The 26,870-nt window shown below is 35.3% G+C and overlaps 1 protein-coding gene across 4 annotated transcripts in view; it reads left to right on the top strand.

The window, feature by feature from the left end:
* The window catches only part of tmem108 (transmembrane protein 108), a 97,682-nt gene that overhangs the window by 36,067 nt on the left and 34,745 nt on the right, over positions 1-26,870 (top strand). For all 4 annotated transcript variants that reach the window (XM_088918933.1, XM_088918934.1, XM_088918935.1 and 1 more), the window contains one exon: positions 13,936-14,021. In XM_088918933.1, the coding sequence (XP_088775059.1) occupies positions 13,982-14,021 (40 nt within the window). In that variant the 5' untranslated portion in view covers positions 13,936-13,981. The remainder of the gene's footprint in view (positions 1-13,935; positions 14,022-26,870) is intronic.

Genomic DNA, 26,870 nt, shown 5'->3' with positions numbered 1-26,870 from the left:
GCATATTAGCTTGTTACATTATATTGCAAAGCTACAGGGTAAGCCATTAAGGACCATCTCACCAACTGTGTCACCCAATAATTCAGTTTACCCCAAAAAGATTTCATAATAGGCTTGTGCCAATGTAATACATAATTCAACTGTTTGGTATTCTCTTAATTTTGTACATTTGCTTATAATTGTTGTTGAAATCAAACATATGAATTGTATTTTTTTGTTTTCCTTCCTGCTATAAATCTTTAGGGCATAATGCGTACTGTAGGGATGCATGCAGTCACAGCACAGTACTGTGAAGGTTTGAGATTAATTTAATTGTAATAAAAAATTACCAGTTCCAGAGAACACTGAAGGAGACGCACACGACGTGCATTTTCCACAGTGCCCCGAATTACAACACTTTTGCGGAGGTTCTTGTAGTCACTATTGTCACAAAAACATTACCTTAGATTAATGCTCAATATAATTGCAGGTTTTTCTCCTTACCAGACAGCCTGTCATACACATAGTGTAGTTTATTGACTATATGGTAGCTTGAAATAAAAGCATTATGCAGTAGTGTTGTTAAAGTTACAGTACATTGGATAAAGTCATCCTCTCGTGACTGAATATCCCCATATTCATGGGCAATGATGTACCAGCCCTGAGTCATATGGTTCTGTGACAGCTGTTTGTAGCTTGCCCAGGTCATGTGGTGATGTGGTCCTTTTTGTCATTGAATATGTTCAGTCAAGTTTAGCTCAAGTAAATAAACTGGCCAAGCTGGGAAACACTGACACAAGAAAGCCAATCCAGAGCAATTTTTGCCATTTATTGTCACACACAGTCTCACACTGACATACCTCAAGAGGAAATTTTGATGTTGGTGTCTGCAAAATGTGATGGTGACAGGGTCTTGTACAAGATTGAACCTTGGCAATAAACTCACTGAACAGTGTTTCACATTCAATGAACATTTCTCTTCTCTGCTCCAATGTCTCTTTCTAGTGCTGTATACAGTACATGTCTGTACAGTATGTACAATACTATATAGTATTAGTATACAAAGGAACAAGTAATAGGTTTATTCCATGCTGAAAAAAAGAAGAAAGAGAACACAACGTTTCGGCCGTGGAGCCTTCTTCAGGTGGCTCCACACACCTGAAGAAGGCTCCACGGCCGAAACGTTGTGTTCTCTTTCTTCTTTTTTTCAGCATGGAATAAACCTATTACTTGTTCCTTTGCAGCCTACGCATGCTGACGCAGCTACCCACCTGAACTACTAGTATTAGTATATGTCTACAGATGTTTGTATAGATCTTTCATCACGTTTCCCCATCTGTGAAGTTTCATCATCTTTCATTAGTGAACTAAATTGATGTCCAGTGTAATAAAGACAGCTGACGTGGTCACATACCTACTGCAACCTACTGGAGCCTATGAAAAGTGTGGATACAGTAGTCTTGTAGGACACTCATATACAGTATTTTAAGACTGTCTTTAAGCATTCTTGGAGATTCATTGCCTTTGCTTCATGATGGCACAATTTCACTCACACATCCATTGTGTCTGAATTGGTAGCAGAGTCGACTGATGACACTCCAGTAAAGCTGAAGCTCTGATGTGCCTTGGGCCTGAATCTGGTGCTTTGTCTGGCTGAGACATAGTGGCACTGTTCAACACATCAGTGGCTTCCTCTGTGGCTCACCTCGTCAGATGTCTTATCCATCAGGACTACCAAATTTCCAAGTGACTTATTTATTTATTTCTACGTGAATGTAAGGGACGATCCCTTGAATTTCATGGAAAGACTATTGGAATGCATACGTGATCCAATACAATGACAAAAATAGCTACATTGATCTCTTAAAATTACACGCAGTGCCATACACCATTCATTAAAAGAAATGCAGTAAATTCCAAAATCCCTATTAACTATTAACTATATATCACTACTTTTGAGCTGTAATGTTTCATTAATTAAGAATTAAGTCAGGGCCAAAGTTTTAATATCATACTTTTCAGTGTGTTAATGGTAGATTTTCATATCATATATGGTTATAAGGACTTACATTAGGATTGAATAAAGCATGCCAGCAACATGACCGTGAAAAAAGTTGTAGGTAAAAGCAGTATTCTTAAACTGTCAGTGGCAATTGTTTTTTTTTTTTAAAACAATCTGCCATTGATGCCTGTTTATTCCCTGTAACTTCAGCTCTTTAAAAGCACACAAAAATTGTGATTTTATTTTAAGGTGAAGAGGACAGTCTAGTTACTAGATGGCTAGACCTATTTACATAAATATAGTTAATTTGAGGTGACTTACTTTAAAAAATAATTTGTTTTGTTCAAAGTATTTAATTGATTTCCAAATAATTTCTACATTAGTCTTGATCTTTTCATTGCTCATACAGTATGCCAATGAAATGCATTGCATGGTAATTGGTACTAGTGTTTGGTATGGTTAATCATTTTTCCATAAATTTGCCAAGCTGACATGCACGTTTAATGTTGATACAATTTTACAATTTAATGTAAATAAATAAAAGCATAACAAATACAACTGGTAATGGTACATTAGAGATGAATAAAATAATTAGAAATTAGAAATTTAGGATTAAGCTAATAGCTATGTAATTAATAAGCTGTAAGGATCACTGCCTACCAGGTTATCAACACTTTATTGATGTTCTCCTTGTCTATTACTGGAATCATATTATCAGATTGATACAAAGGGCCAGAAATCTCAAGAAATAAGAGTACCGAGTCCTTTAAAAATAAAAGTACTGGCTTCTTTCCTTTTCCTTGCTTTTCTACTGAATTGTTGATACCAAATATATGTGAATAGCAAAATTATGGATGAATGTATATTGGAAAGCCTGTTTTATGAGAAAACGTTTGTACTGTATATGGTCTTTAATACAAACAGCACAACAGCAGAAAGAAATCAGTTGAAAACTATTTTAAAATAATTATTCTGCTTAAGTAATGGTCAGTTTGCCCCAATCCTATCAATGATATTTGATGCCAGGTGAAAATATTATATTGAATGTAGCATGTTTTTGATAAATGCAGGAGTGTGGCAGTCCTCAAACATCAAGGAGCACTTATAGAAGTTAAATTCTCTTTCATGTCAGTTGTACAGTATTGCAGCCTTCCCCACTAACAGACTTCTCAGCATGCAAGAAACAGCATATTGAACTAATCTTCAAAATGAACCTATTAAAGCCATCTGGGTTTGGGTCTCATAGGAGTCTAGTGCATCAATCAAAAGGATTAGACTATGAAGATTTACTGAAACATCAATATAGATATTTTAGAAGTGTGAATTGTAAGTTATTTTATTTTCTTGTTTGGTCTGCATCAGTACATAGTGAAATCAATTAATTCTTACTCATAATACAAATACTGCTTCACTATTCAGATAAATGTATGAATATGCTGGGTATCTTAACTCCAATACAATCATACAGTAGCATATTTTGTCTATTGTATTAATTAATTATTACATTGTGTATTAGACTTGTATTTTTCAAAAGCGGTTTCCTAATTCCTCTATGGCTATGGGAAAATCAGAACATAAAATTGGTTTAAGAATGATCTTTGAAAAAATCAAAATGTGCTCTCTCATACTGAGTCTGTTTTATCACAAAATGGAAATTTTGGCAGTCACTGAAAGCATAGATCTTTTAGGTATACTTGTTTAAGCTTTTATGTGAGTAGATTATCCAGTAATGTGTTTCATCATGCTTTTCTTAAGGGAGTAATGCATTTTTCATGCTCTGAGCCCATGGGACTATTCTTAATAAAAGGATTTTCCATGTGATTAAAGATTAATATTAATATTGCAGCACAGTAAAGATTGCACACAAAACACAACATAGACCACACAGAAGAATGTAATTAAACAGTGGTCTTTCAGAAGGAAAAAATAATAATCTTAAGTGTCTGACTTTCTAATTTTGACCTTTACAAAATAGTGGCTTTGGTTATTGATGTTTTTGTCCTCATAAATTTACACTAATGTGGACTTGACTTTTATCCTGCTGTTCCTTTAATTGTATGGTTTTCAGACTAGAATTGTAAAAGACAAGTACTAGAAAAGAGTCCAATAAAATGAACTATTTGTTGTACCTCATATGAGTGAAATTCAGATTTGCATGATGAAAAAGTCTGATTATATTTTGTGTAATAAATGACTTGTGTGCCTTCCCATATGGATATAAAAGGCTCATGCAGATCATTTCTTGTGAACCTGGCAACACTAAGTTTGCTGAAACTGTTTTTTTTGTGTCTGAGGATTGTGCAGTACTGATTCAAGAATGGATCGGTGGATTGGTGTTTCGTCTATAACTACAAAGATTATGCTGTTGAAGATATCCACAAACTGTACCATGGCTGTTATTTCATTTAGACTCATACTGTAGCAAATATAGTTGTGTTTGTCCAAACAGCCAAGGGAGACACCTTAAAACGCCTCAGAATTCAAGTGTTTAAAAAGACTACTACTTATGGAAAAAGGCTTCATAACCACAACTGCCTTCAGGATGAATACTGGTTTGGAAGAGACAGTGAGATGTGAGAAGCGATGTGGTTATAGTTTTAATAACAAAAGCAGTTTATCTCTTCATCAGATTTTGTACCCTTAAGGTTGGGTGGTAGCAAATTCTTTCTAAATAATCTAAAATAATCCAAGATTTATAACCATCAAGGTTTGTAAAACCACTGGTTAGGGGTGGAAGTAATTGCATTTTTTTTCCCAAATTGACAGCATGGGAAATATTTGCTGATAGATGAAAATCCTCAAATGACCGCAGCTATCTTCTACCCAGATATGATCCCATTACCAGTGAATGCCAATGAAAATATTGCTAATTCTGCAGTCATCACTGCTGTTATTTGGACTTTTGTTTGGCCACAAGGGGAGTAACATAGTGTGTAACATGCTGGACTAAGTCTCTGGTCTCATGAACAGTGGGCTGTGTTTTCAACTCCCTGCTGCAGTCACTGTTGCTGTATGCCGACTGAGGTAGTTTATCCCAGTTGCTCCAGTCCACCCAGCTGTATTAAAGGGGACCAGCATTTGCGTCCTGGAAGAGTGGACTCATGTGATCTCTTAACTGTATAATACCACAGAACCCAGTATAAGCTCTTGCCTGATTAGCTGCTGTGGCAACCTTTAGGAAATTAACCTACCTTTGACATGGAAATTCTTTAATCCTTCTACTCAAAACTGAAGAAGAATTTAACATCCCTTAATCAGAAGCAAGGAAGAGGACTGCTTGAGAATGAAATACCAACAGTACCTAAATGCAAACCTGCCACACTATTTTACCAGGTGGCACAAACAGATCCTGTAGTTTGATGAGACAATTCTAAATTTCACTATTATGTCAATGTAAACCTTTTGTGACTCCTGATAAAAGCAGTAACATTTGAGTTTATTGCAACATGTTATAAAACAGTATCTTGATCTCAATATTTGCTCTAATCCAGTGTTTTTGCAATCTTTTTCATAGCTACCTCCACTTGACACACAAAATATAAAATGATTGATTATTATCAGTATCACTTAATGAATCAATTGATAAATACTTTTAATTAAACAACTCTTGAGGACAGGTGAATGTATAATAAGGTTTGATAAAAAAAAACATATTGGATGTTTTACTAAATTTGAAGATTTTCACAAATTGTTCTCTGCATGTCAATGTCACAGACATCTGAAAATCGATAAGCCGAACTACGCCATGCCTATGATAAAGCAGTGTTCAAGAGAAAAAACAAGTGACGATTACACATTTGGTGGGCATAAAAGTAAAAAAAAAGAGTTGTTTAAAAAGAGTGAGGCATCAAATTAAAATATTATTACAGTATGTACTGGAATGAGATATTATCCCTCAATAGAGGCAGTAACCAAACTAAATTAAAGAAAAATGTCAGGAGATTGGACATTGAAGATCAGTGATGCAATTGGTGTCATCCCTTGAAAGTTTTACCTAAAAGATATGCAAAGGCAACAAATATGTGGCACAAGTGACATTTCTTGATATGCTGATAGTACTGTATATCTAGAATGCCTCTCTGTTTTTCAAATAACTTTCAGATAATTCCAGGAAACTGTCTCAGCATTAGTAGGAAGTTGATTACTATCAGGGATGTTTGAGAAATTTAAAAGCAGTTAGACATAGCTTGGATTTCCTGAGGGGTAATTTACTTATCATATTCATGGCAATTTTAAAGCATTGCTGGAAAATTTGTAGTTGGGATTAACCCAGCTAAAATGTGCATGTTTTCATTTTTTTTATCTCAGCCGAACAGCAAATACATCTCTAGGCGTCATGTGGTTTGGCATTTGTTGATGTTTGTTTACCATAATTTCCATACTTAATGCTTCAGTCCCATTAGCCTTTTTATAAACAGGATGGCTGGAGAATTGTGTTCAAAGATGTCATGTTTTCCCTTCAGTTAAATACTGAATTCCCCATAGATTCCCTTTCGTATCTAGATCAAGAATGCCTTGTGAGAGTGTTTTTCTAACAGTTTTAAAGGTCTAATAATAATATAGAAATTTAAATGTAACTTGATAAGTTACAGAATCTATTCTCTCATGATTGCAGTGATGCTAAAGAAATGAAAACCTATTAGTATGCATTGATTCATTGCCAGTCCTGAGCAACAGATCACATTGGAACATATTATTTGTAATATAACAGGGCTCAGTGGCACTAAGCATATTACAAAACTGACATCACATCACATCACACAGTGGCACTGCTTGTGCTCTGAGCCCATAAAGTCACATAAAGCCTCATGATGACTCGAACCAGTTTCCTTCCTTGCCCATCTGCCTGGTTTGGAGGGAGAACATGCTCCAAGACATGTCTGGGTGTAACAATAGATATCAAAGAGATATTCAGAAACTTTGAAATTTTCTACACTCTTTCTCTAGATCTGAGCCTTCCTACAACTGTCATCCCTGCACTTGAAAAACGTCTTGGGCTTGAAGGATGAATCTTTGCTTGAAGCTCACTATCTGACTGGGGGACTTTACAGAAACAGATGTTTTTATTCTGAAATCATGTGAACCACTAATTATTGCACTCAGAGAGAAGCCATTCAACTAATTGTGTGACTCGTCAAAGAGGCTTTGTGTACCAGATCTGATTTGGATTTGTCGAAGGAAAGGGAGTGAACACATTTTAGGTTTTGAATTCACATTAGAGTTTGATGACATTTATTTTTTACTCCTTACAAGTATTTGAGCATTCAAGTGAGTATTAAAATATTCACTCAAAACATGCATAGACATTACTAGTAAGTCAAAGAAATGAGATATTATTGGAAGTGGCTAAATTCTTCTGTAAGGTATAAGATTCTAGATTTTTAAATGTGCTAAATACTGCTGTGAATACAGTTTTATTCTACAGTAATTAAGGTACTGTTATTGACAGCTCTGTAATTCCTTAGCATTTATTCTCTATGAGATAGGTGATCATCAGATATAGATCTTAAAAATAAAATGTCTAATGCATTATTTTTGTATTGTTTCCTCTCTTCTATAAATGTTTTTGAGCAGCTATAACCCATTGAGACTATTTTGTGCTAATGAGTATCTTACTGTTCTTTAACTCCATTAACTCCTGTACTTGTAGCAAAGTTATACACATGATCACTGCTGGATGTCTCTACTGGATGTCTGTGAAGCAGAAATTTTACTCCTGAGGAACTTTATATCACATCAACAAAAGCAGCAGGGAAACAAAGTTTCTAAGTTACTTCGATCCCTGAAAAGGCTGTGTGAGGTCTGCTTCATTATGATTACTGTCTTTAGTGTTGGGAAAAGTTACCCAAAGATGTAATCCATTACAATTCCAAGGTACTGGTGTAATGGATTACTTACAGTATAAAATTAACAAGAATTTTAAATTTCAGAAAAGGAAACTTTGGACATGTACTTTTATTCAAAGTAAACAGCAATTAAATTCAGTCAAGATACTAAGTGTAAAACAATAACAAAACCACAAAAAAACATTAAGTGTGAAATTAATGTGTTGCACATATCTACATTTACAGAGCGTTTAATTAAATTAACTATACCAGGGCAGGTGTGATTATATTGGGTTCATAATTATTTTAAAGCCAGGGAAAATGATAGAAGTCTTCAGTTTCTTTTTGAATTTTATTCACTTGTGTAAATTAAAATCCTATACTTAAAGGGAAATAAAACACGCTTCATGCTAGACAGATAATTAAACATAAATAGATTAATTGTGCTGTACACAGAGTAAGTGACTTGAGTTTTTCAAACTGAGCTGTGGTATTAAAACACGTTGAGTGAAAATTAATTTTGAAAACAGACAATTGACCAGATTTTAAAATGGTGAAAGACAGGCGCTTGGTTTCTTTAGTGATTTTGAATTATGAATCATTAGGCATTTTGCTCCTTTCAGAATTTCCAGTAATGGATTTTGCAGAACTACTTTTCATTTTGTTATTTTTAGCCCAACAATATGTCAGTCTTCATTAACCTTTTTGCCTAAATATCACAATATGTTGATAGACAAGGAAAATTTGTAAATAAAAGAGAGACATGAATCACATTTTGCCATGACTTGGATCAGTAAATGTGCGACTTTTATTCATCAAAACTCCTTCAATCACAGAGTATTGGACTATATATAGTATCCATCTTTGTCCTTCAACATCTTTGTCCTTTGAGAACATCAGCTACTGTAATGCATTTCATGTCGCTTTATTAAAATCCAGTCTGGGAATAACACTTTGTTTTAAAATTTCTTTTCAAGCTGCAGTATTTAGTATAACTTTTTAAATAACTTACACAAACAAATAATCAAAATCAATTCAAATAAAAATATCAAATCTTCATGCATTTTAGATGATCTTTATACAACAGCAACAAAAAATAAAGAAAAGAGAAAAGAGGTTGAACTTTGATTCCATTTATTGAACTATTGATTTAAAAAAATATTAATATCAAATCAAGGAGACTTGAGTCTGTGAGTAAAGTGAAATGTCTTTTTTAGCACTAAATAAGGTATTTGACTGTAGATCAAGGAATAAGAAGAGCTCTATACTTCTTGTTGGGTTGGGTTGTCTCATTATTTACATCCATTTCTTTTGTGTGTCTCTTGCTTCTACTGTGTGAAGCAGTGTGTGTGTATTTCTGTAAGTCTGTGTTTGAGACACTTCCTTTATTTACTTTTTGCCATACTTTGGTGTAATTACTTCATAATTATTGTAATTTGTGAGGTCATGACCTTATTATTCTTTAGATCAAAGTCTAGTTTTTATTACCATCAAAGTTTTTCATTCCGAGTTAACAACACTTGCGTCTGCTAGGAAATGGCTGTGGCCTTGGTCTAAATTAGATTAAGCAAAGTCTTATGAAATTTTGAAGGGCAGTATCAAGTTCTTCCTCTGTTGTCTGCTTTTTTAACAAATAGATAATGTTGTTCTTCCTGCTTAGAACATTCCCCTGGGCGTTAGTTAGATCAGCAGGGGTTTCTCTGAAACTCTGTCACAGAGCTTGAGAGGCAGCAGTAATTTCTTCAGTCTAAAGAGGTTTGTGCTGCAGAAGCAGCAGTATGTAGCTCTTCTTTGCAATTTAGTTTTCATTTCTTTTAAAGGCAGTTCAATATCTCAACTACCAGTAGTTTAGTATGAATTCACCATCTTGTATTGAATTGGTCGCTAACCAGCTGCATTGTGTGCATTTTAGGTCTAAAATTTTCAACTAGAAAAGGCTGTTCTTAAGCTTCAAAGGCTTCAAAATCAAAGGTTCTGAGGCAAAACAAAGATCATGTATCAACTGGAATACAGTGCCTTGCGAAAGTATTCGGCCCCCTTGAACTTTTCAACCTTTTGCCACATTTCAGGCTTCAAACATAAAGATATAAATTTTTTATTTTATGTGAAGAATCACCAACAAGTGGGACACAATTGTGAAGTGGAACAAAATCTATTGGATTTTTGAAACTTTTTTAACTAATAAAAAAATGAAAAGTGGGGCGTGCAAAATTATTCGGCCCCCTTGCGTTAATACTTTGTAGAGCCACCTTTTGCTGCGATTACAGCTGCAAGTCGCTTGGGGTATGTCTCTATCAGTTTTGCACATCGAGAGACTGAAATTCTTGCCCATTCTTCCTTGCAAAACAGCTCGAGCTCAGTGAGGTTGGATGGAGAGCGTTTGTGAACAGCAGTTTTCAGCTCTTTCCACAGATTCTCGATTGGATTCAGGTCTGGACTTTGACTTGGCCATTCAAACACCTGGATACGTTTATTTGTGAACCAGTCCTTTGTAGATTTTGCTGTATGTTTGGGATCATTGTCTTGTTGGAAGATAAATCTCCGTCCCAGTTTCAGGTCTTTTGCAGACTCCAACAGGTTTTCATCCAGAATGGTCCTGTATTTGGCTGCATCCATCTTCCCCTCAATTTTAACCATCTTCCCTGTCCCTGCTGAAGAAAAGCAGGCCCAAACCATGATGCTGCCACCACCATGTTTGACAGTGGGGATGGTGTGTTGAGGGTGATGAGCTGTGTTGCTTTTACGCCAAACATATCGTTTTGCATTGTGGCCAAAAAGTTCGATTTTGGTTTCATCTGACCAGAGCACCTTCTTCCACATGTTTGGGGTGTCTCCCAGGTGGCTTGTGGCAAACTTTAGACGAGACTTTTTATGGATATCTTTGAGAAATGGCTTTCTTCTTGCCACTCTTCCATAAAGGCCAGATTTGTGCAATGTAAAACTGATTGTTGTCCTATGGACAGACTCTCCCACCTCAGCTGTAGTTCTCTGCAGTTCATCCAGAGTGATCATGGGCCTCTTGGCTGCATCTCTGATCAGTCTTCTCCTTGTCTGAGCTGAAAGTTTAGAGGGACGGCCAGGTCTTGGTAGATTTGCAGTGGTCTGATACTCCTTCCATTTCAAGATGATCGCTTGCACAGTGCTCCTTGGGATGTTTGAAGCTTGGGAAATCTTTTTGTATCCAAATCCGGCTTTAAACTTCTCCACAACAGTATTACGGACCTGCCTGGTGTGTTCCTTGGTCTTCATGATGCTCTCTGCGCTTTCAACAGAACCTTGAGACTATCACAGAGCAGGTGCATTTATACAGAGACTTGATTACACACAGGTGGATTCTATTTATCACCATCAGTCATTTAGGACAACATTGGATCATTCAGAGATCCTCGCTGAACTTCTGGAGTGAGTTTGCTGCACTGAAAGTAAAGGGGCCGAATAATTTTGCACGCCCCACTTTTCATTTTTTTATTAGTTAAAAAAGTTTCAAAAATCCAATAGATTTCGTTCCACTTCACAATTGTGTCCCACTTGTTGGTGATTCTTCACATAAAATAAAAAATTTATATCTTTATGTTTGAAGCCTGAAATGTGGCAAAAGGTTGAAAAGTTCAAGGGGGCCGAATACTTTCGCAAGGCACTGTACATATTAAGTGACATGATTATTTCAGGAGCACCAATGAAACAAAAACCCAGAGACAGAAGTGAAAACTAAAAAAGGAAGTATGTGTAGAATAGAACCATAAAGTTCTACTCTACATTTACTTCTGTACATGTTCTTACATAAGCTATCATGGGTTTCGGGTACAAACCATCCAGCTACAGTATGTTGGTAAATCTAATTTACCAATTAGATATTCAACTTGTATGATGTGTTTTGTAGTGAATAAGTGTCCTACCATAACTTTAATATTAAATATATATATTTGGATTCACTGATTGCATGTTTAAACGTGTTCTGCCATAGTTTTTTCTTTTAATGTTTTTTTTAAGTATTTAGAATTTAACACCATAAGGTGTTCAAATACAATGCAGTGTTAAAGCTCTTCAGTTCTGATGTTTTTGAGAATATATTATATATAATATACCATATATCATATAGTATATCGTATATCATTTGATCTAAAGGAGTGTGTCAAAGCTACATATATGTGCACAAATTTATAAGAACAGGCACAGCATCTACTAACAAATTGGTATCATATTACTTAATAACAACTAATCATTCTGTTAAGCCACATTCCATAAGTACTTTGAAAAAATCTCAGTTGTGTACTGAGGAGAGACACTCTGGCAGTTCTGCAAAGGAGAGGTTGTTTTTCAACCTTATTAAATGAAGTCCAGACATTAAATTAATTCTACACTAGAAATTCACTCAACATTTATCACAGTGCTTCAGATGGTTATATAACTTTTTTATCTTCATTATTGACGAGATGGCTTGAAGTTGGTATAAAGATTTATCCCTGCGTTTAAAAGACAGTTGCACAGATTTGCAATCTGACATTTTTTTTTCTTGCTGAGATTTGTAACAGAGGATTGGTAAACCTACCAGCTAATCTAACAGTTTGATAGCCTATACGAAATATTCATTCATGGTGGTAGGTTGCACGTTTATAAGCTCTGTCCTCCGATTACTCTATAGAGCTTTCAATACGCTACAAAAGATAAAAAAACATGTATTTTGGATCATGAAAATACAAGTGGAGATATTAGGTAAGGAGATATTAAGTGGATACACTTGTACTGCCTTTCAGATATATTTGGATAGATACAATATGTATGATTTCTAAAATATGATGATGGTAAACCAAATCTTGGTTTATTTTACAGAAATTAAACTGATAAAAATGTTCTATTTTTTATGCTGTAGGATGCTGATAGAATAAAATAATATTATATAAAATGTGTGAATAACAAGAGAGTTCAATCACATTTTTCCATTAAGACTTTCGTGCCATTTGTTTAAATTTTATATTGAGCTCAGTCACGTTGTGTTATTTATCTACAGACTTCAGCACCTAAATATTGTGTTAAAGTATTTTCCAAAGTGCATCATGGGAGATGCCCTAACAAGAAACTACACCTGGTAAATCAAAGCTTGAAGTTTAAAATCACAAAAAATGGAATCATATTCTTAAGAAAAGTTGTATTCTTGTCAGTTGTGTGCTTAGACCATATTGAACCTCCATGCTGGGTAAAATACCGCTGCAACTCAGAATTGTGTATTAATTTTGAAATGCAATTTTGAGTAGATTTTTTCACAATCACTTGACTGTAAGCCACCTGAATTTGGATGTTAATGCATAGAAAATATTAATGCTAGACAGATACTGTAGTTTAGTTAGAATTTGTAAAGCAAAAAGATTCACTAGCTTTATATTTTTAAGGTCAAATTGTTTTTAAAACTGTAAACTTGTAAAATTATATTTTTTGCCTGTGGGGCAAACCCTTTACAGGTATAATTTTAAGAGATTATACATTTTAAGAGAGCTTTTTTTATTATTCTGATGAACAAATAATTAGACTTCTCAAGCCCTGCAATTTATCATCAAGTTTAGAACAAAGGTAGCAGTCAGCATTTTTCTTGTTAGCACGTCTGTATTTTAGCCATGTTTGTGCTTTATGCGGAGAAGAGGGCTGATGTCTACTTTTTTACCATGGAATGGCACAAAGTTTGCTAAAAATATCATTAGGAATTAATGCTCACTCTGTGAAAATTGGTGCTGCATGTAATGAAAATTTATAATGAGCATCAAAGGATGACAAAATCTTTTTTGTAGTAGGCACACTGACATTTTTTGAACACACAAGAAATAGGTCAGTTATGCTATTTAATATTTGTAATCAACCTTATTGATCAACAAGGATTTTACTTTTTTTGGTTCTAATTGTTATTTCAATAACCCTGTTCTGAGTGCCTGTGACTTTAAATCTACTTTTTAGAAAATCAGCTCAAATATTCATTAATACTCTCAAGTGCTGTCAATGAGCAAGCAGTCAAAGCTGAAATGAACAACCTTTACATTTAGAAATAAGATTTAACCAAAAATTTGTTGTTTTTGTCTTGTCTCTTATTACTTGAATGCTCCACAGCTCCAGGATATCACTTTTTGTGTTTTTTTTCTTTAGAGAGAACCATGAAAAACGTGGAGAACAAGCTGGATCAGATGATACCATGAAGAATAGCTCACAGGTCCTCTGCTGCCAACTGCTTAGTAAGTAAAGAATGCTTTTGCCAGTGTGTTAGGGGAATCAGTCTAATGAAAACTCTTCCATTGTCTTTTACTCATAAGTACCAAATCATTTCTGGATGAGTCTTCTGGGGTGATCAGTGATGCTTATGTGAAGAGTGCAGCTCTGCTCTGCCCCTGGTAGGATCTGATCACAGTCACTCATGGGTACAGAACATCCCTAGACAGTGGAACACCCAAATGCTGAGTCATTTTCTGTGTATTGTTGACTAATCATTAGTCATTATTCAAATCATGATTAATACTAATGTAATAAATGCCTCATCAGTTACTTGCCCATGAGTTGGGCTAGAGGTTTCAAACAATGTCTGCCTGCTTTCAAACTGTATTCCCTTCAACCCTCAGGTTAAATCTTAGACCTTATTGACCTTGTTAGAAGCTATTGCAAGAAAAATAAAAGCTCAATGAAACACCCAAGAGGACCATAAAAGTTAGATTTGGCTCTAGTGGAGATGCAGACCTATAAATGACAGAATTTTCTTTTGAATTAAGATGTACATACAGTACAAGAAAAAAGTCACTTATGCATTGCAAACAAGAACAAATGGTGAAAAAGAAATTAGCACAGATCTTCATTACTAATCCTCAGCTGTATGAAATGCAGTTAATTAAAAAGAATTGCACTGCACCTTTGAAAATCAAGTAAGCAATATCTAGCTCACAATTGTAGACATTGCTTTCTATTGGCTTCTAATTCAGTGTTTTTAATAGACAAGCCAGCATTTATATGATAATACTGTATGTGCAAGTCCCCCTATTACTGCTATTATCTGTGAACCAAAGATTACTGGAGCTTACCGTACATGGTAGATTGATATATAATAAATTTTATGTTATGATATTTTTGTCAATATACTATATTATGCAATTATACATAAATTTATTGCAATAAAAAATGTAATGTATTGGAAATCTGTATTTTTTTCATAACGGACAAGTGCATTTTCTAAAACTAGTGTCTTTCCTGCTCTATTATACATTAATATTCAAGTAGAAACTCACTCTGTTTCTTTTTAAGAGATATTGACATATTCTCTTGAGCTTCTGAGATCTTTTAATATACTGTATAATATTTTTTCCATCACAGGTGAGTTTTGTAGAGTCAAGGCATTATAGGTTTTCTTATCCTTGTTTATGCTTTTATGTTTCTGTGAAATGAGTCCTTCGGAGATGCACTCATTGACCTCTTTTAGAAAGCAATTATATGTTGCCCACGTATATGATCAAGCTCTTAGCAGTAAAACTATGAGACTCCCATCCATCCTTCTTCCTGTCTATCTGGGGAAAACTTCCCTTTTGAGACTGTTTCACATAAAATCAGCTCTGTATCTATAAAAGTGTGTTCCAGTAACTTGGAAGAAACAGGGGACAGTCTGGAAGTAACTTATAACACCCCAAGCATAACATATTAAGCCTAGAACTGCTGGTGTTCACTTGCCTGCCTCCCAGAGAGTCTCTATTTCTGCTTGTGCAACATGATTTTTTTTAAGTTCAATGAGAATCATACTGTTTAATTTAAAATATATATGCTTACACTGTTTTGGATGTCTAGGAGGTTTCGGTTAATAATTAAACAATCTGAAAATACTGTTGTCTGTCATATTTTTTATGCAGATCAGCAAATGTATTGAGTCTGAATAAGAAGTGTGGAGATTGAGCAAAGAGCAGTCAAAGCCTTTGTCTGGCTAACTTAAACATGGTTTTAGGATTGCTTAAAAGATAGATATGTTTCAGACATGTAGCTTTGGACCATTAACTATTCCCAACACATTTTTTAACTCTTTGAGAAAGCCTCCTTTTGATCAGTTTAGATCCCCAGAGTCAGAGCTGATGGCAAGGAATTCATCTCCTGTTTAAAGAAGCTGAAAACGGAGCTACAGTATATTATTCTGTAGACTCTGTTTTCCTTAAAGATTATTCCACTGAGGCTGTATCCAAAATCTCTTTGCAATTCCTTGTTTATATCTGCCATCTTTTGGATGTTGGCACCACTTAGCTGACGCCAGCTGATGTCATTGGTGAGTTTGCAACGATTTTATCGGACAGGCTTCAGGGGAAGCCATTAACCCCCTCTGTTATGGGTAGGTCCATCTTATCTCAGCCAACACATCGTTTCCTGTTCTGGCAATTTCATCTCCAGATGTAAAAGTGAATGATACATATTTTTTTCTTACCTGACTTTAGAAAACTATTCACAAAAAACACAATCACATTATGTTTACCTCTGTACTCACTGTAATTGTTCAATAATAATGAAAACAGTATGAAAGATATAGCTATCTTTCCTTTGTCTGTGCTGTTCTAAGGCAATGCCTGAGTTTTTGTGACCGCTCAACTTGCAGTTGAACATCAGGCGTTCACTTCATTTCCTGTTTACACAAACATGTAGGAAGCAGTGCCTGAGTGGAAATACCCCAGCGTTGTTTTTCTCACTTCAATCCCACAAATCCTTGTGTTTTACATTTAGGTTTGCCATAGAAAAGGGGTTGAATGCCAATGCAATCAACATATTTTAGTCTTTATTTTTCAGTTTTCTGACATTCTTTCATCTGTAAAAGTGTGCAGTTTGAGCATTCAAGTTTTCATTCAAATAATCACTTTAAATGATATTCCAGATGGGACCATGAAGTTTTGGAATGATTGGCTTCATGTTTTCTGTACAAGTGAAAGAAAGGCAATCATACTGTATCTTCGGGCAAAAAAAATCTATTCCTTTTGCTGCTCAAATTAGTAACTTCCAAGGTGTTAACATGGATGTGCTTTTATGTTGTTCTGTGTCTGAAAAGCTTGGAGGCACTCCTTCTCTTTCCAGTGCAAGCTGCTGTATTCATCACTATGGCAACTGCCAAAAATCAATCCATTGTATCCAAACGCTGTAGCCCTCTTATTCCTAACATTTCCATACTACTTACTGCTTTGTAACATTTTTTACATTTGTTCCACAGTTAGTATCAATACATATATACAGACTAAACAAAAGTTTCACAATTTAACTATGGTACAGTATGTTCAGGGAACCTGTGATTATTTTCATAGACTGCTCAAAGAATCCTAAGTAGCAAAGGAACACTGTCTATCCCGTCAGAGTACTACACTGCTTTGTGGTATCAACACTCTCACAGTAGGTCTCCTTCAACAGTGCTAAATTATGATCTGTTGACATACACATACCTGTACATGTTGCATAACGTCTACTTTTTGCATATTTTCATTTAAAATGTAAGTCCTTATTCAGTGTGATTTCAGAAGAAGGAATTCCCTGCCCAGACAATGTTAGATCATCTCTGCTATAGCATATAAAAAACTGGTATCCACTATACAGTATATCAACTTGTTTGTGTTCAGCATATGTTAAAATTATGGCTTTCCTTCTTTGGGTTTTTAGTTTTCTTTCACAAAGGAAAAACAGCTAAAAATCCATTTTGGAAAACATAGATAAAAGTATATAAACAGAATGTTCAGTTTTCAAAAACTGAAAAAATCAAGCTTGGATTTCTGAATGGAGGTGTTTTCATTTGTTTTATTTTTTTAGTGTACCACTGACTTGCACATTGTGCCTTTATCATTTTGAAGACACTCCAGCTTTCACCACACATTTCTGTACAGTGGCAGACATAATTCACAGGACAGGTTACAGATTGTACTTGCTTGCTGCACAAAGGCAAGCTAGACCTGGAAATATTCTAGTGGTATTTTAAACATTTAGACTCTTTATTCTTCACAGTTGCGATGGGATTGCTGTTGGTTAAAATGTATTGTTACAAATAGGGTTATGGAAATAGAAAATATCAGAAACAGGCTGAGCAGATTAATCAGCAAGTCAATTAAATAATCATAACGCCCTCATTGTAAAGATTGTGCAAAGAATATCCCCAAGCGGTTGGCATAAATGGAGGCCCATGGGTTCTTTGTTCTCTGGCACAGCTTTGGTGAAAAGAGTAATAATTCAGCTTAACTGAATTAAACAAATATTTATTAATAATGACAAATGCAAATGACAATGTATAAACCATACAACAAAAACATACAAGTTACGCTATTTGCAAACAAGGCACCCCAGAGATCTATGTCTTGATCAACCAGAAAACCCCAAACTGATATCAAGTATTTAAATCCCTATTGAACATCTACACAGGCTAACAAGAGAGATACATCTGCCTTCTGAAACAGAATATGACCTACATATCTCTTTATAAATCTGAAGAGGAACCTATCTCCCTATTCTAAAAATGCACCAAATAACCAGGGATTCTCTACACAGACACACACACACTCATACCAGGGCCAATTTCCCAGAAGCCTATTAGCCTATCAGTATGTCTTAAAACTATAGGAGGAAACGGTAGCACCCAGAGGAAACCCACGTGAACATGGCAAAAACATACAGATTCCACTCAGATAGCACCCCAGGTTTGGTATTGAACGCAGGGCCCCAGAGCTGCGATGTAAAACACTTTGTCACTGTGCCATCTGCAGTTCTAACATAAACCTCTGAAATATGGTATACTGTATGGACCTGTAGATTCATGGATATAACTTAATGACGCATAGTGTTGAATTTTAACATTTAGTTGTGGTGATGTACATCTTGAAATGAATTTTAGAAGATGTGATTTCGAGGTTTCCTGTATTCATTTTCAGATACCTCTAAAGAATTTTCTGAATTGCCATAACTGTATTTTAAGTGGAACAATCAAAAACTGAGCGGAATCAACAACTTCCTGTGGCTTTATCCTGCGTAGAGACATGTTCAGCACTTTCACAGTGGCAACATAGAGACGCCAGTTAGCCTAGCTTGCATGGTGACACGGTGATTAGAGCTGCTTACCCACGGCTCTCGGGTTTGATTTTTCACCGGGGGTCTCCTGGTAGAGTGTGTATTTCATCCTGCTTTCACATGGGAGTGCTGTGGTCCCCCCCTCCCTCCTCTGGTCTGGAATAGGCTCTGTGATGCTGCAACCCCTTTTTATTTATCTGGAATAAATGGGTTGCTCATAATGGATGTATGCAGTAATTTGTGAAAAGCAAGTCACGACTCCTATACCATTGTTATTTAAAACATACTTACAGAGTTGTTGTTTTTTTTTCTGCACACTCACTGTTTTGCTGGTTGAATTAATTGACTTCCTTTGCTTGCTGACTCAATTTGTAGGGATGCCAATAACAGAAACAGCTTGCATTAATCTGATGTTTTCAAACAACCAAGACCGAGTAAGACGGACAGAGGTAATAGAACATAATACATAATCATAGCACATATTGGGAAAACAAGACCTATAAATAAAAAGTGAGTGGTTTTTAATCTTTTTGTATGTCTTAAAAATCTAAGTATTCATACTTAATACAGTCAAACATATAAATAGAAATATTATGTGTCTTGTGATATATTACAATGTAAGAACATTAGGAAGTTTGCAAAAGAGTTTGTTTGGGAACTAGTAATTCATTGATCTGAGGATCTAATCAAGATGTTTTGTAAAAGATGCAAAGGTATCAGCTTCATCATGGCTGTTTTGCTCATTCCAAACCTTCTTGTAAAAACGGTACCACAGGCTCTTAGTTCTTAATGAGTTTTCTAGTAGTTTAGACTTCTATCCTCCGATTTAAGGATTCTCAAGAATTCCATTGAGTCAACTTTGCAGATGCCTTTGAGGATTTTGAATGCTTGAATCATGTGCCCTCATGAACTTTTCATTCATAACCAAAAAGTTTCAGTTATTTCATCCTGTCAGTGTTGTACATTCCTTTAGGCCAAGAAAGTACTGGTTTGGTTGCCTTTCTCCAGACTGAATCCAGAGCAGCAATATGTTTTTTTTTCAAAATGTGGTCACTTAAATCGGTCCAAAAATTAAAAGATTCATATTTAGCCTGTCAAATTATGATAGTCCATTAAACCCAGAAATGTATCAGGCCATTCTCTGCGTTGGAACAATTTCTATCCCTGTGTATTTCTCCATCATCAACAGAGATTTGTCCAAAGGTTTTTTTGAGCATCTTGTTTCAGTACAGACCTCCTGATTTTTTAAGAAGTATCTCATAATTCTCCTATGAGACAAGTAAATTAAGTAAATTGAGCCCAAGGCTTGATTGTTAACAATACATTGATGTGACTAAGAGTCTTTAAAAACTCCTGTAGCAAAAGTTCATATCCTTTGTCCCTCTTGAACCCATCACACTTCTGTGAAATGCGATTTTCATTGCACCCATTGTTTTTTTCTGAATGATCAATATGAGCCACACTGCCAGGTTTCTGAAATATTTCATATGACATCCTGAACAATGGAAAAATATGATTGCATAAGAATATTTTGATGATCTACTGTGCTCAGCTTTATGGGGCTGAATAAGTTGGACCCAGTTATGTTTTCTCTGTCTATAGACAGAGCACTAAATAATTACATTTTTTGAGTGCAGGGGTCTGCATTTTTAAGGTTTGGAAAAAATGCAATTTACTGACATTTCATTGATTTGTACATAGATTGTCTTTTTCTGACATAAATAAAATGCAAATTAAGCCACCACTGCTATAAAGAGAGGTGGCTTCAGCTGAATTTCAAGTGCATAGCTGCTCTGCAAGGTGTAGATCAGCTTTTTGAATGAGACACAGCGTTTCCGATGGGTGACAAATACCAGTACTGGTGCACAGGGCTAGTTAAGACTGGTCCTCTCAGTGGGCTGGGTTGAAAGGAATGCAGGATGGGCCATTGTGGCAGGTCCTTGTTTTTATAAGTGAATAAGAGAACCAAAAGGTCTGGCCATGGTGAGTATCGGAGTTATGGGTGTGGCAGAGGTAATGCTGTATGTCTTTAAGCGGGGCCACTCTTTGCTTAGGTGTTTGTAGGTGGAAGCAGTTTCCTCAACTGCTGAGTTACCTCCTTAATAGTCTGTGACCTGTGAGAAGAATATCATTTATCGACTTGCTGAAGGCAAGGCTGCCTTCTCCCTTTCCAGAATGCAAGCGAGTGTCGGGCACAGCTCTATCTCTGTTGGTCACAAGACGCCTGTCAGTGGCCTGTGCGGAGGCCTTCGTCATCTTGAATTGTCACAAGCTGTAGCTTGTTCCTTGGGCCAGTGAGGGAACAGGTGAAACTTCTCAAAGGAGAGCAGCCTGATGCTCTTGAAGGAGTGATGAAGGACTTAGTGAATTCACTTGGCTTCAGTTCTGAAATGGGTTAAACCTTCTAGGGTTAAAATAAATATTCAACTCTGGTGTACATGCTGATGTGCACCTGAGGGCAGTACAGAAATATGTATCAGATACATTTAGACATATCACACATAGCCACCGTGCTACCAGAAATGTTAAATAATTTCTGAGATATCTAGTCTTGTGGCTGTAGCTTCCATAATCTGATCAGTATTTTGTTTAAAAAATAGTCTTTAGAAAATTAATATAATCAAGCTGAACTTCTGCTGCAGAGCTCAAACTGTTTGTCTTTAAGTCTGACTTGTGGATACCTGAAGTAAGAATCAATGAATTCACTTGATTTCAGTTTTGAAATGGGTTGCAAGCTGATTTAACAAGCCGTTCACACAGTGATAGCAGAAGAAAGAATGATGTTATTGTGGAAAATTGGAATTCAAGATGGAAAAATCAGAGAAAAGAGAATGGAAAATGTAACATTATATGTAGACCAATATCAGGAGATACTCTGGTTATTTGTCAGAGGAAATTTGTCATTTTATTTTTTTTATTATTTTATTTTAATCCTTGATTGTGCACAGGAATCACAAGTGACTAATTAAAATGTTTGATTGAGCAGGTGTGAGTGGAGAAGGAGGGGAGAAACTCAGGTGGAATTTGTACAAAACTGAAAATGTGATCGAGAAGCTTTTTTTTCCATCCAGACGGCTTCACACTGACATGCAGTGTTTCATTTAAGAGTAAATACAGAGAGCTGAAAACGGGACATGGATTTTTAATGAGAATTCTTTAACAATTTGAAGTGTGGATTTATTTTAAAACAATATGCAGGAAATACATAGCCTGCAGACACTGAATAATGTAACATAATCATTTTTTATTGAGGGGGTTTCCATATTTGTTCCTCTTTTCTCGCCAGGAGGTCAGCACAATGTCTAGGTACGGACAGAAGATTATTTTTGAGGCCAATAATTTAGTAGTCTCCAATCTCCCTAGGAAGCATCAGAACAGAGGGATTCATATTATGGTCCCAAGGGTAATATTTTAAATGAAGTCGATTTTATACAAAGAACTGAAGTGGTAGGCTACAGAGGATTTATTTCTGAATATGGAGTTCTCCCCACGCATAAAGTGTTGAACTTTAACCTCCCTGTCTAAGGACATCTGCTGTAGTTCCTTGGCCATCTGGCCTTTTAATTACGATTTTCCTTCATTAGCGTGAATTTAAGTAAGAATCCAGGCTTTCCTGATTCAGTTGACTTTAGTGATAAGGTAAATAGTACAGTTTTGGTTAATTGTCAGGAGTATGTTGGTGTAACAATCTGCTGACTCGAAGTTAAAATGCTGTACCTACATCTGTGCTTAAACGTTCTCTCAAGATCTGAGAATTGTCTTAATAACAATGGCAGACTTACATTTATTGGATTTTTTAGAATAACACCAGATGCTTACTAAATTAAACTTCAGTGTAGATTCCCTTGAGATTTTTTGTCTACAGATTGTAAATGGCAAAATAAAAGAATTTCTGATTTTAACTCAAGAGCAACTTTTATTGTGCTCTACCCAATAACCTTTGTATATACAGTTGTGGGTAAGCTACAGTATACTGTATATACAGTATGAGCATATCATATATTTGTTAGTTTTGGGAAACTGGGTACTTTTAATGTTTTCGTGTTTCTGGGTTTATTTGCAACATTTTGTAATAATCTTGTCCTTTAGACAGAAAGTAATCATTCACATTCTCTTTAGAGTTATATTTCAGCATTCAGCGTTGTAGATACATGTAGATCTTAAACCACTGTATACCCTTTGTATGATTTATTCCTAGTCTGCTTCACTTAATACTAAAACTTTCTTGTTTCTGGATGAATCATTACCTTAATTCGCAAAATAATAACATATCCTATTCACAAAGGTATCTTGTAAGTGCAGTGCTAGTTAGATAATAATTTTTAAACTGTCAGCATTGATTGATGTTACTATATGAAATTGTATAATGTGACATTCAAAGTCAGGCTAATATTATCACCCATAATAAAAATATTTGTAATGGCTCTAACATACTGCAGTGAAGATGTCCAAATGTAAGAATAATACTTGAAATCTATTTTTTTTTTAATGTCAAGGGAATGTGTGTTCAAAGCAAGCTTAAAACATTTATTTTAATATGTCGTATAGAAACCAATTAAAACAATGTATTAATGCAGACAGAATTTTGATAAAAAGCATCCACGTGTCATATAAAAAAGTAAGTTGCTTGTGGATATTTGTAAATTTCAAAATAAATATGTCTTCTTGTCCTTTTCCAGTCATCATTGCCAGCAAACTGATTTGTAATTAAAGGCATTGCTTTTACAGACTTATATTACTGTGAAGTAAAACAGGATGTTTTGTAACTAAGAAACCAAACACATTGTGTTGTCTAGAAAGGAAAGGGTCATTATTTCAAAGCAATCTTTATGTAGAAATCTGCTTTTATTGAGGTGTTTGGACATAATCATAGTTTTGATGCAATAGATCTAATTAAGCAAAAGGTGGCATACAGAACCTAGCTGATTCAAAAAGTATTATTACAGTACATTGTAGTAAAACAAATAATACACATTTTATTCTAAATTGCAACCTAAGCTATCACTTTTCAGGGACATGACTCTACTTACAGATGTGCTGACAAATTACAAATGTATACTTACAAACTGCTTACGAATGAACCTTTATGCATCAGTTGAGCAGTTCCAACAGTGCTTTTGCAGTAGTTGTAAACAGTCGTATCTTTTCTGATTAGTAAGAATGGAATTTTCAAATGATACATTGAAAAATTGGAGTTTAAGGAAGGAAAATATCGTGCTTATAATGTTGTCAGTAGTGTTTCCGACATGTGTCTAGATTTGGCTTTATTAGATACGAATTAAGACCAAGGTATTGCACTCTTAAACTTCTACTTCTACAAAGTAAAAACCTCTATACTTTCATCTGTGAGTGTCCATCCCCCAAAATATCTCGATGTTGTTGATTACGACATCTGAGTTTGTGTGCCCCTTTTCTTTTTCTAGTTTAATGCTGCACACTGTGGAAAGTGTACAAATTTGACCAAATATATTGTAGTATATTTTTAAAATATGCGAAACATCTGCCCATTTCTAAATTCCATCTACCAGTAATTTACATTATATTCTCATAGGTGCCTCTTAGCTATAACCTTAAATGATTTTTCAATTTGCAGATTTCGCTAGACTCCTGTTATAGCAGTTCTATGTAATTGACTTATTCTTCACTAGAATGTTGTTTTCACATCAAGTTTGATTCTCACATTAAAATTCTGATGTGTTTTCCATTAACAATGGCCACTATTACACCTTGCTGAATTGTTTGTTCCAATGAATCCAATTGTGTCCACACCATAAACATGAATATGGAATATCATATTGTGTGTTACTAATTTGTTGAGTTTATATTTTAAATAAGTTTTATTTTTTAAATAAGTTATATTTCACCTCAAAATTGTGCATTAAAGGCTAGTTTGCAATATATTATCTTTTTGTAAGGAGTATATACTATATGGTGTAAATAAAGGATATACAATAGGAAACTATTCTCAAAAAATAATATTTAAAAGTGATTCATTGCTGGGGTGTTGTGTTTAAAGTTTGATTCTTACATCACTGTTCTAATATGTTTTCCAATTACAAAGCAACATGTGAACCCAAGAAACTTAACACATGTATTTCCCTATCCAAATAAAAAAGAATCTCAGTGACATGGGATTACAGTATGTTCAGCTTTCTACCCTTCTGAAGACCCTTTTTAATTCAGACAGCACAACCAATAAAATAGTCTAGTAATCACAAGACTCACTGAGGAAAATATGTGGAGTGTCTATTAAGGCAAAGTAATTGAGCAGAAAATGACACTGTGGTCTGAATACAAACTCTGGAGTGACATCTCTGGGGGAAAAAACAGTAAAAAGCTTTGGTGTGAATGTCTGTTAAGGCTAAAGCTGCTAAATTATAAAGGAGATTTTTTTCTGGTTTTGCCTATGGGAGCTTGCTTGATTCAGAAGGAAAATACCTGTTTGCATTTCCACTGGATCAGCTTGTTGATTAAGAGGACTGTTTGACAGTGTCACACAGATGAAGAGGGGGGAGGAGGGGGCTGTTGTGAAAACTAGCTGTGAGTGGAGTTTGTCTACTGGTTTCTCATGAAAGTCTTCAAAATGTGGTTTCAGAGAATATTTACAAGTGATGCTGCCACCTGGAAGCCCATCCTTGCCTGGCAGCATCTTGTCTAAGTGAAATGTGTCTTGTGGGTTGTGTAACAGAACTTTGATTTGGAAATGCCTTTGGCCTGGTTATTTAATAACCTATTTTACTCCTTTTTCCAAAATATGTTTTTTTTCAGATGTTGGTAGGGTAGCAGATTGCTGGCAGTTAAAAATATCTCTCTCAATTTATTACATTGTCCATTAAAGAGAAAAAAAATATGTGGAAGTTTATTATTAAACTTTCAAGCCTGGCGTTTTCACATACTTGAAATCCAGCAGGGATGTAGGACAACGGAGATTTATATCGGATATCATGCACACCCTAAAGCCCTCATGGAGGGAAATACTTCATATTTACATGCTAAGCTTGAGGAGTGATTCGTAAAATGAATCTGTTAAAATCTTTCAGGAGCAAAATTCTAGCTTCAGACTCTACTTAAGTACATTATATTCTGTGTTCTGCATTAATTCTGCCTTAAAGTTTGTGTCTTGTCCTTGTTTATACTCCCATTTTTATAATTTTAGGTTTTAAGTTTTTTGTCATTCATTTTTTTCTGTTTTTGCCTTAAATACTACTTATTGTAAAAAAAACAGTACTTTACAGTACTATAAATTACTGTTTTAATTTTAACATATTCATCGAATAATTCTATAGGTTAATGAAATGCAACACTGCTTCTATGTGTAAACTAATGGTAACTGGGAGAAACTGATTTCTTATATACAGTTGAGCAGAGTGTGGTGCTAGATTTGTACCTAGCAAAACCACAGCGATACTACAGTGGTGTGAAAAAGTGTTTGCCCCCTTCCTGATTTCTTATTTTTTTGCATGTTTGTCACGCTGAAATGTTTCAGATCATCAAACAAATTGAAATATTAGACAAAGATAACACAAGTAAACACAAAATGCAGTTTTTAAATGAAGGTTTTTATTATTAAGGGAAAAAAAAAATCCAAACCTTCATGGCCCTGTGTGAAAAAGTGATTGCCCCCTAAACCTAATAACTGGTTGGGCCACCCTTAGCAGCAACAACTGCAATCAAGCGTTTGCGATAACTGGCAATGAGTCTTTTACAGCACTGCGGAGGAATTTTGGCCCACTCATCTTTGCAGAATTGTTGTAGTTTAGCCACATTGGAGGGTTTTCGAGCCTTAACCGCTTTTTTAAGGTCATGCCACAACATCTCAATCGGATTCAGGTCAGGACTTTGACTAGGTCACTCCAAAGTCTTCATTTTGTTTTTCTTAAGCCATTCAGAGGTGGACTTGCTGGTGTGTTTTGGATCATTGTCCTGCTGCAGAACCCAAGTGCGCTTCAGCTTGAGGTCACGAACAGATGGCCGGACATTCTCCTTCAGGATTTTTTGGCAGACAGCAGAATTCATGGTTCCATTTACCACAGCAA

This window comes from Atractosteus spatula, chromosome 6 (assembly GCF_055471065.1).
Source record: "Atractosteus spatula isolate fAtrSpa1 chromosome 6, fAtrSpa1.hap1, whole genome shotgun sequence".
Classification (NCBI taxonomy): Eukaryota; Metazoa; Chordata; class Actinopteri; order Semionotiformes; family Lepisosteidae; genus Atractosteus; species Atractosteus spatula.
This window is presented reverse-complemented; position numbering and strand designations above follow the sequence as displayed.